This window comes from Nymphaea colorata, chromosome 7 (genome assembly GCF_008831285.2).
Source record: "Nymphaea colorata isolate Beijing-Zhang1983 chromosome 7, ASM883128v2, whole genome shotgun sequence".
Taxonomy (NCBI): domain Eukaryota; kingdom Viridiplantae; phylum Streptophyta; class Magnoliopsida; order Nymphaeales; family Nymphaeaceae; genus Nymphaea; species Nymphaea colorata.
In genome coordinates this window covers 22486224-22496371 of record NC_045144.1, presented here as the reverse complement: position 1 = coordinate 22496371, position 10148 = coordinate 22486224, and the positions used below count along the sequence as shown (strand labels likewise).

Below are 10148 nucleotides of genomic sequence, written 5' to 3'. Positions count from 1 at the left end.
CTTACCTGGAAGGAAGTTTCATATCCATCAAAATGTAATAAACACCACAAAAAAAGGTTTGATTTGAAAAAAATATTGTAGAAGAAAAGAAAATAAAGACGGTCGCAGAACTAGTTATGTTTATTGACAGGATCACTTCAAGACCAATGTAACACAGTCAGCGCTTAAGCCTGTCTAAATTGCTTTGTCAGCTTATTGGAAAATGAAGTAGACATATACACACACATGCATGCACACATAAACACAAACACAAACATTACTTATTTGTTTGCTTGTTTGTTCAGAGATATGTTTGTCTACTTATCTACTTATAGGCACTTGTTAGTACATTTATCCATCAAAATACTTCATTTAAATGCTTCAAACAGATTGAGAAGCTACAAAAGACTACAAGTCAATTAATTAGAATATGGTCTTAATTAGTTGTACAAGTCGCTGGAAGGATGACTTTTTCATAATGGTCTCTGATTACTTTTGATAATTGCAGCACATCCCCTTGTAACAAGAGCAAAGTTCCTAAAAGCTCCAAAAAAAAAAGGAACAAACACCCTTCAAGAAGTTTTTTCTTTCTCTTATGGCTGCAGAAGTTGAATCGGTATAAATCCTTTGTCACCTAACCTTTCTTGCATAGTTGAGAACATATCAATGCTGACTTGATCCAGTCCAACATCATCCAAAGAACAGCACCAGTGGACATCACAACTCTCTTAATCAAGTTCCCAAATAAGATAAAATTTCACAACCATTTCGAACGCTGGATCAGCTCCAACTGTGATTACCTAAATTCACCAATCAATTAGAATACATGTTTTCTATCATCTAAATTCCACACATAAACCATTACTACATGGGTTTGGGCTCCTGGTTTAGTGGACCCAACCCACCCCCTAATAGTTTTAGTTTCTCCCCTGAATGGTCAATCTATTTTTTAGCTAGCATTCATATCAATCCTTCAAGGTTTTCATAATCTTAGATGTAGAACTTTCAATTTCATCTCCCTTAAGGCAGCATGTCTATGCGTATAAGACCGCAGGTCCAAGTGTTGAACCAGATACCAATTATAACAATTCAGCCCACTCTCACATGGGCTGAAATCCTGGCTTGGTAGATCCCCACCTGCCCCAGCAAATTCTGTTCCTTCCCCAAAAGGGCTAGGAACAAGCACAATCTATCTCTTAGCAGCTTTATTATAAATCCTCTAAGATTTATCATAATCATGCTCAATATCTTCCTGTATTTGACGATGTATGTTCATCAACAACCATCATATTCAGAAATACAATCACCGAGTCATTCTAAGCAGAGACTAACCTCAAAAAATGGCAATGATAATCCTCCAAACGCTTATCAGCTCACTGCTTTATAGGTGACAAGACAGAATGCATAAATGTTAATTCTTGATTCCCTATTTCTCCTTCGATTGGAAAACAGAGGCCTTTCAAATATAACTTTTCCTGCATACTTCGCTGTTATTTTAGTGGAATCTTTCTTAGCATTTCAGTGGCATGTTGTAGAAGCCGTTGTTCACCAGTTATGATAAACTGTTATAACAAAGCCAATATGAAAAACATTACATTAGTTACAGTAGAATAAAAAAATGTGACAACAAAAGGAACGTCAATTGTTTCTAAACGTTTGCATAAAGAACAACAGGATTGATAAAGGTAAAAGAAAAACACTTCTCAACAATTAATGTCATGCTTGAAAGTTTCATAATTCAAACTTCTCAAAGATAATAATATGGCCTCCCAGTATTCATGATAACAAATTCAATGTCACTAAAAATAGGGCCTCATAAAAATATGAATTAAAACGGAGTATATTTCTTCCATTTTCTACAAAGCTTTGGTTGAGAAAAAGAGAAAGTCAAAGAAAGAAACCTTCTTTCTAGATGTTTCATTTTCAAAACATATCACAATGCAACAACTTGGATACTGCAGCACACTCCCATAACTGAAACAAGTAGATGCAAAAAAAGTCATTTCAACAGAAGCAAAAGATATGTTACAAAGAGATACCTGCTGAAATAAGACCCAAGCATAGCATATACCATGGATAGTCCTTGTGATTCCTAGAATTTGCCAGATTGATTTCAAGAGTTCACGAATCTCCTACTTCCTGTGAAAACGAGATGAGAAATGAAATATTTGCAGTTAGTGTGTTCAGCCATCTAACCATTGCCAACGATTTCAGTATGAAGCAAACCTCAGCAAGTTTGCCCTTGTCCAGTATGTCAAAAACACTAAATAGCAGCTTCTCATATACTTTAACATTGAGATGGTAACCATCTGCCGAGTGACAGACATCACCTGTTAGATCACCACGTGCAGGCATCTCAGCAAGTGCAAGGGAAATATCCCTCAGAGATCTGAGGCATTCACTCCTTTGTATTTCACCTGCAAAAGATGGAAGAACCTATAATAGAGAAAATAAAACAGAATAAGATAAAGCAAAAACGACTGCAAACGCATTGACCAATTGAATTTGGGAAAAGGAGTAAACATCTCATGTATAAGTTAAAGAAAAGGCAAATAGTCAACTATGTAGAAGGTTATACCTCAGATTCTTCAACCTTTGCCAAAAGGACTGTCAAATCACTTGGTTTATACAAGTCCTTCTTCCAGTATATTTAACTACCAAAGAAAAACAGAAAAAGCAAAAGTTGACTCGGAGCCTGGAAAAGAAGATCTTACAGCTACAGCTTGAAGAAGGATACAACTAGTGTTGTTATGGCCTGCCTGACTCAGCATTATGTATGTGATGGTTTGTACTAGACTTGACATTTCGCATGCAATTAATGTTGTTAGTAGATAGATCATCTCCTGAAAAGGCCATAGGCAAGCAGTGGAGTAGATTCTTAGATTCTTGAAGGATACATTAGAGACTTTGGTATGAACAGTGATAGCTTGGTTGGATATGTTGATTTCAGATTATGCAAGTAGCCTTGATAGGAGGAGATCACTTATTGGCTTGATTTTCTCTCTTGAAAGTTGTGCCATCAGTTGGGAAACTACTTTATAGTCTACTATTGTATTATCTACACAAAGGCCAAATATATAGCAATCATTGAGGCAATTAAAAAATGTATTTGGTTGAGGGGCATGTTATCTTAACTTTGTACAAATCAAGAAAATTTGATTATTTATTACGATAGTCAAAGTGTCATTCACTTGACTAAAGATTAGATGTATCATGAGATGACAAAACATATTGATGTCAGGTACGATTTTATTCGAAGAGATTTGTTAGGTGTACCTTGAACCCCACATAAGAGAAATATTTTCCACATTTGAGTCTTTAAGGAAATAAGTCTAGTGATGTGAGTTATGAAAAAAAAGGGAACCATAAAGGCACTCTTCCTTTTACAAATTAGGGTCTGGTGGTTTATTTTTTGGGAAAAAAGTGAGAAAGAAAAGCAGAAAGAAGCATTTTGGCTCGCCATTTACGACAAAGGCTCCATCTTTGATTTAGAGGCTATTTCTTGAGGTATTTGCTTATATTTTTCCCTTTTGAGAGAGAGAAATGTATTATCTCATTCTCTTCAGTTCCCTCTTTCTTGCTATTCCCTCCAGGGCATTGCCCATTTGGGTCTTGAGGGATTTTACTGTATTGCCTCGTTGTAGCCTCTATTTGACTTGATTAATAGTAGAATCGTACTCCTCCTTTGCCCATGGGTGTAAGCATATTGTCAAATCACGTATGTCTTGTATTAATGTGTTACTCTTGTTCCCTATGGTTTAACTTTCTTCTTTTTTTAATAATTTCTATGGTGGATTATTGCGATCAGAAAACATAACCATTCCCACTTTTCGGTTGAGTTTTTATCAATCTTTTTTCTGCTCACCTACTTTTCTCTTTCTCTTTTCATTTTTCTAGTGAATCCTAAAAAATATCGTTTTAAGTCTATAGAGAGAATGTGTGTGCATGCATCTGTGTGTGTGTATATAACTGAAATCAGCTGGCCACATTTATAGCCAAAGATTTATTTTTTTTAAGGAAAAACGGGTTGGAGGATCACCCCTATTCCATTAAAGTTGAAAGAATGAATGACTAAAAAAAATAACAAACGAGCAGCACAGACACTCAGTTCACCACCGCTCTTGTTCAGAGAGCAAGGATACCACTTCTATAGACAACCCTGACGTGAGCAGGCAGATTATGGCCCGTTGCAAATTTCTGCAGCGATGACTACCATGCTACACTATTAGATTTCAAGAATATACAAGAATTATCCTAAACTATTAGTGGAAATATCCAATTCAAATAAGCAGTTTCCAAACTCGCCCCTCTATGATAGTTCTGCTCACCAAATCTTCTACTATTTACCATTGTTTTTGAAAAAATCCATGGGGAAAGCCTTCAGGCCCCAAAAAGTTATCCACCTTCTAGCCTATTACAGCCTGTCTGATCTCCTCTTCTGTCACTGGTTTAAGCAGATACTCATTATCCTGATCAGAAACTAACATGCCAGGCCATAGATCTTCAGGCAGGGATCCTTTTGAGTCATCTGTAGAGAATTTTTTTTTAAATGATTTTTTCAACTGATTTGAATTTGCATGGGGTCATTAAATGAGCCCTCATCAATTGAAGTTTCAGCAAGCCTTCTCTTCTGAACCATCCTTTTCACCATAGAAAGGAAAAATCTATTATTTCCATCTCTTGTCCAGTTGTCCTTAACCACTACACGTCGGACCTCTGCTTCCAATAGATCTCTTTTTCTTCCAGGGTCTTATTCAGCTCAGATCTGATTTTTTCTTCCTTCTCAAACCAATGGTTTGAACCCCTATCATCACAAAAATGAATATCATCCAGCGCTTTCTGCAAACGATCAACTTTTAGATCTACTTTTTCTAAAGCATTCCTTCTCCAGTGGCATAGACCCTTTCTTATTTTGTCCAGCTTCGCACATGGCTGCATCATAGGGCAGCCCTTGTCTTCAACCTGCCATAATCTAGATATAATATTTTGGCAACTTAGGTGTTTGTCCCAGTGAAAGGAATATTTGAACACCTTCTTGCCAAACTCACGTTGAATCTGTGAAACAGAAAAATCCACCAACGCTGCATGATCAAAAGAGGCTCTAAAATCTCACCTTAACTTCAGTGATTCATCAAACATCTCAGCTCAAGTTTTATTGTAGAAGCATCAGTTGATTTTACTCATAACTACTCTGCGGACTTACGATGATTCAACCAAGCAAAGAATCTTTCCCATCCATTAATTATTCTAGACCAACAAATTGGATGAAAGAATTGAAGGCCGTGCAAGCCAAAAATGCCGAGGCCCTACCAACTTCTTAGAAGATTTTCTGACTGAATTAAAATCCCCCAAGATCAGCATTGGACTATGCCTGCCCGTCAACATAGCCGCCAACATAATTCACTGGCCATGTCTGACCCTAAAATCAGTATGCAAATAGACCCCAATGACATCAATCCTCTTCCCTCTTGTCTTTTCCATGAAGATACAATCGTTTCAATGCAAATTAAACCGACAACTCAGAAATTTAAACTCATTTTTCTTCTAGGCACAACTAATCCTAGCCCATTTACCTTCTACTTCAGTATGAGATTCCATATCAAAATTTTGAAATCGCCTAAAAAAGCTTAACGGACACTCTTCAGTTAGCATCAAATCAAAGAAGAAAATAATATTAAGATTCTCATGACTAACCAGATTCAGTCAGTCTGTTTGTGCAGCCTTACTGGACAATCCCCTGGCGTTCCATAATACCACTTTCATCCTTGATTAGAGATTAAAAGTTTGTCCCCTAGTGGTTAGATACCCCTACGATATTCTCCTCCCCTCCTGCTAGGTTGAATTTCATATTTTGTCCCCCAGGCCAAACATTCACCTCTTAATTTTCTTTCAGAACATAATTATGATTCTTAGTATTTCCTTTCTTCTTCAACATACTCAACTCCTTGTTAGCAAGAGGTTTCTTCCTGCTGGCTTTAGAATTCTTACTTTTGGAACTCTTATCTTGCACAACATGTACAACCATGTTTGAACTTAGTGTTCGATCCTCTATGTTCTTATCTGACCCAGTCTGCTCCTCACCATAGAAAATCTCCATCTCCAATTCCCCACCATTAGGATTCAAACCCACATCTGATTTTCCGTCAAAGTCTTATGCCATAGATGATATTCCACCCATCTCCACACCCCTTTTACTTCCTCCTTTTCTCTCCAGCGATCTGGTTGTTCCCTATCAAGATCAGTTTGTGGCGCGTCTTGAATTTTATTACCAAGCACTGACAACATATTCCCCCTCTGATTGCTTCCTGTAATCTGAGACCAACCAGATTTCGATTTACGTCTCACCACCTTGACTTGGGTCCACTTGTCAATTAGTGGATGAACTACTGGAGCAAGTACTTTCGAGGATTAAAGGAAGCAATGAGAGGGGGAAGCTGCCTGTACCTGAGGACAAGCCCCTTCACCATGTGAAGAAATCCCACATCTAATACAGAACCTAATTCTTGCCTCGTATTCCTCCAATTGCTCAAGAACACAATCACCATCTACTATGCACATAGAATTGACAAGAGAAAAATTGAAAGGAACAAAGGTTCGTATTCGAGCAAATCGATTCCTTGCAAATTATTTAGTTAAATTGTCTTCAGCCACCCAGTGGCCGCCAATCAGCTTTTCAATACCTGCCAAAATATGCATATCTGGCAAACAATCCCATATTGGTACACTAGAGGCTACCTTCATCTTCATTGGCTTCCCCGATTCCCATTTGCTAATTACCAAATACCTATCATGAACTTTCCATTTTATAGGCAACAAGATTTCCACCAACGCCCCCTTAGACGATGCTTGAATGAGAAACAGTCCCTTCTGCAACATTGTAAAGGGAGTTGATTCCAAATGTTCAAAGCTTTCCAATATATGCATTTGACCCTAGGATTTCCCCAACTAGGGTCCCAATCGCAGGCCTCAGAAAGGCAGCACCATTCTTTCATGAATCTCATCAGAAATCACCAAGGCCCAATGTCCATTAACATTCTGAATGCCAAGATCGGGGATATCCAACGCATCTTCCCAATCCGCCTCTTTGCCTGCTGCACTTTTGATGATCACCGCCCAAGAACTATATCACTGATTCCCTGCCATGCCCTGCACACCAGCCTCCTTCATCCTTTTGAGACCTTCCCGCTCCCTTGAATGATCGTCGGTATCAGGCAAGGCCTTGTGAGCTTTCCCCAACCCCTCAGGGTGATTCCATTTCTCAAACCACGGGTCTATCATTGTCACCATCATTTCTTTCCTCCGCCGGATGGTTTTTTTTAAATTTTTTATCACTCAAAACTATTGCAAAAGGTGTACCCTCACTAAAAGTTACGGCCAAATAACTAGATGTTGCAAATGCATTTTTGGTAGACTTTTAAACAACGCAAAATAAAAAATAACAACCAACATAAACTATTAGTTTAATATATATATATATATATATATATATATATATATATATATATATATATATATTGCGAAACTTGTAATTACATATGCTCACATATCAAAATTAATGGGAATCATTTGGCACACATACGCACACATTGAAAAAGGTAACTACCATGTGCACATATACCATATTTAATGGGAATCATCTAGACTGTCAATTCTAAGAAATTAGATGGGGGAGATCAAGTTCCTAATTGACATAGTTTCACTTAAAAGGCTGCAGATTTGAAGCACAAATACCAGACTGAAATTTAAATAATCGAAAAATTAAATAAGAAGCTCCTCAATATAGAAAATCATACAAAACGGAAATATGATCCTGCAAAAAGCTAACCCTACCTCGAATTTCAGTTAACCTGATACTACGACCTATAAATTGGCCATGCCTGACATTTAAACTCCGATTACATCAAAGGTCAAAAATTGGTTGCGGCCAAAATTCGTTAAAAAATTTAAAAAATGAACCGCACGGAATATGTAATCAAGCAAATTTAACGGCACCTCTACCTTCATTCTCGAGCACTTTCTTCTTGCTCCTCCTTTTGCCCTCAAGCGACGTAGACAAACCTAGGAGTGGCTTCCGCGCCTCAATGCCCAGATCGCCCATTCTGTTCTACAAGTCTGCAATCGTAAAACCCACAAGGGACCACCCAAAAACTCTTCAAACTCTCCCGGTGCATCAAACAAGAAAGGAAACAAACTCTGGCAAGGGTTTAAGCAAGAGAACATCCACAGCGCCTGAACCACCAAACTAATCCATCTGCACGCCAAACATGTACTAAATCTAATCACCGATAACGTTCGAGAAGAGAAACAATAAATCAAAGGAAAATCAACTTGCAATGTCCAACGCTCTAACTGATCAGAAAGCACGAAATGAAGACGAAAGAAAGAAGCCCGTAATCACAGCCCGCATTCAACTGAATAGGAGAAAAATTTCTCAGAAATTGAGAGAAACCCTAAAAAGAATTCCAGCTAGGAGGAAAAAGGGAGATGAAGTAAAATGATCCATCAAACAAGAAAGAAAACAAACTCTGGCAAGGGTTTAAGCAAGATAACATCCACAGCGCCTAAACTGCCAAACTGATCCGTCCGCACACCCAACACATACTAAATCTAATCACCGGTAACACTCGAGAAAAACAATAAATTAGAGGCCATGTTGTAATGTCCACACTCTAACCAATCGGAGAGCGCGAAACGAAGAAGAAAGAAAGAAGCCCGTAATCGCAGTCCGCATTCAACTGAATAGACAAAAATTTCCATAGAAATTGAGAGAAACCATGAAAAGAATTCCAGCTAGGAGGAGAAAGGGAGATGAAGTACAACCTCTTTTGCTTTTCCTCTTCGAAAATGAGAGACAAGAGAGAGAGCAGTGCTACGAGATTTGTTGTTACCGTGGGTTCAAAAGGGCAAACCGAATCTGTAACCGACCCGAAAAGAATTTTCCAATACACCACACCTCGGGTCCGTCAATTTTCACGACAGGTTGGCTTGGATATCTAATCAAAACCAGATCTCATTTCACCTATAACATAACAAGTAAGTCCAAAATGATTTCGCTCCAGAAAATATTAGGGTTCAGTTTCTGGATTAATTGCACACCAAGTATCTACGAATTGTGGATTCTCCAATTGGATCAGATTTGCAAAGAGATCTATCGTCTGGCTCGTGAAAATTGAAGAGGGTTTGTAATTAAGCGAACAATGTGCTACTTTAAGCATTACAGAGATGGTTTCTCGATGCACCAAAAGCAAACCAAGTATCTTAAGAGCAGTAAAGATGACTTAAATTTGGGTGGTAGGTCTCCCATGCTCACCTAAATGAGATCTTGGAAAGCTTAATGAGTCAGCACATATGGTCATTGTTCTTGGCCAATTTAAAAATGGTTTTTCTAATTGACAAAGTTTCTAAGAGAAGGAAGAAGAAGAGGAAGAAAAGTAAAGCTCTGTCAACAATTTGGTTTCCAACGTTCTGATTTTCCTTCGATCTTTCCCTTATAAAATTTATTTAATAACACATATTTTGGAACATGTACTTTACCACTTATATATGTCCAAACACAAAAAACACATCCCACTTAATTTTCAACAAAAAAGATAAAAATGGTAGGTAGTATATAGCTGAATGTCTAGAAAACGTAGATCAGTTCAAATGCATAAGCCTTACAAATGTTTGGTTGTCTGAAACACCCATTTTTGGGATGCTGGGACCGAGGTGCTTAGATTAGCATGGGCTGGGCCTGGTTGGTAATGTGACTCTAGAAAATCAAGGGTTTACACCCTAATGGGGACTGAGTCAAGTATAAACGTACACCTGCACCATCTGGTTCAAGGAGGGACAAAAGGTGGGTCTTAAAAGTGGTTTAAATGTGACACTTGGCATAGTACATGCTCTCTCTCTCTCTCTCCAGCCACACATACACAGATGACCAATGGTAAGTCATCTGCAGCCCTTGTTCTTCCTTCCTCTTCTAGTCTGCAGCCCTTGTTCTTCCTTCCTCTTCTAATCTCTCTCTCTCTCTCCAGCCACACATACACAGATGACCAATGGTAAGTCATCTGCAGCCCTTCTTCTTCCTTCCTCTTCTAATTTGTCTCTCTCTCTCTCTCCCTCTATAGCAAGGGTTCTGAGCTCTCAAAAACCTTTTTGCTTGAGCGAGGGTTTTGATGGTCCCC

The 10148-nt window shown here is 38.3% G+C and overlaps 1 protein-coding gene across 7 annotated transcripts; it reads right to left on the bottom strand.

Moving 5' to 3' along the window:
* Positions 1 to 1339: 1339 nt before the first annotated feature.
* Positions 1340 to 8893, bottom strand: LOC116257026 (protein unc-13 homolog). Of its 7 annotated transcripts, none has more exons than XR_004173289.1 (5): positions 7978 to 8793; positions 2206 to 2396; positions 2051 to 2118; positions 1881 to 1953; positions 1340 to 1541 (listed from the first exon to the last, which is right to left on the bottom strand). XR_004173289.1 is itself a non-coding variant. In XM_031633620.2 (5 exons), the coding sequence occupies exons 2-4, from the start codon at positions 8075 to 8077 to the stop codon at positions 2101 to 2103; spliced, it is 309 nt and encodes a 102-aa protein (XP_031489480.1). In that variant the 5' UTR covers positions 8078 to 8230; positions 8800 to 8893; the 3' UTR covers positions 1340 to 1541; positions 2019 to 2100. The 7 variants fall into 7 exon arrangements, 4 of the variants coding, with proteins under 4 accessions (XP_031489480.1, XP_031489478.1, XP_031489479.1 ...); XR_007573772.1 differs by having other exon boundaries at positions 2310 to 2396; XM_031633620.2 differs by lacking the exon at positions 1881 to 1953 and adding an exon at positions 8800 to 8893 and having other exon boundaries at positions 2019 to 2118; positions 7978 to 8230.
* Positions 8894 to 10148: the final 1255 nt, after the last annotated feature.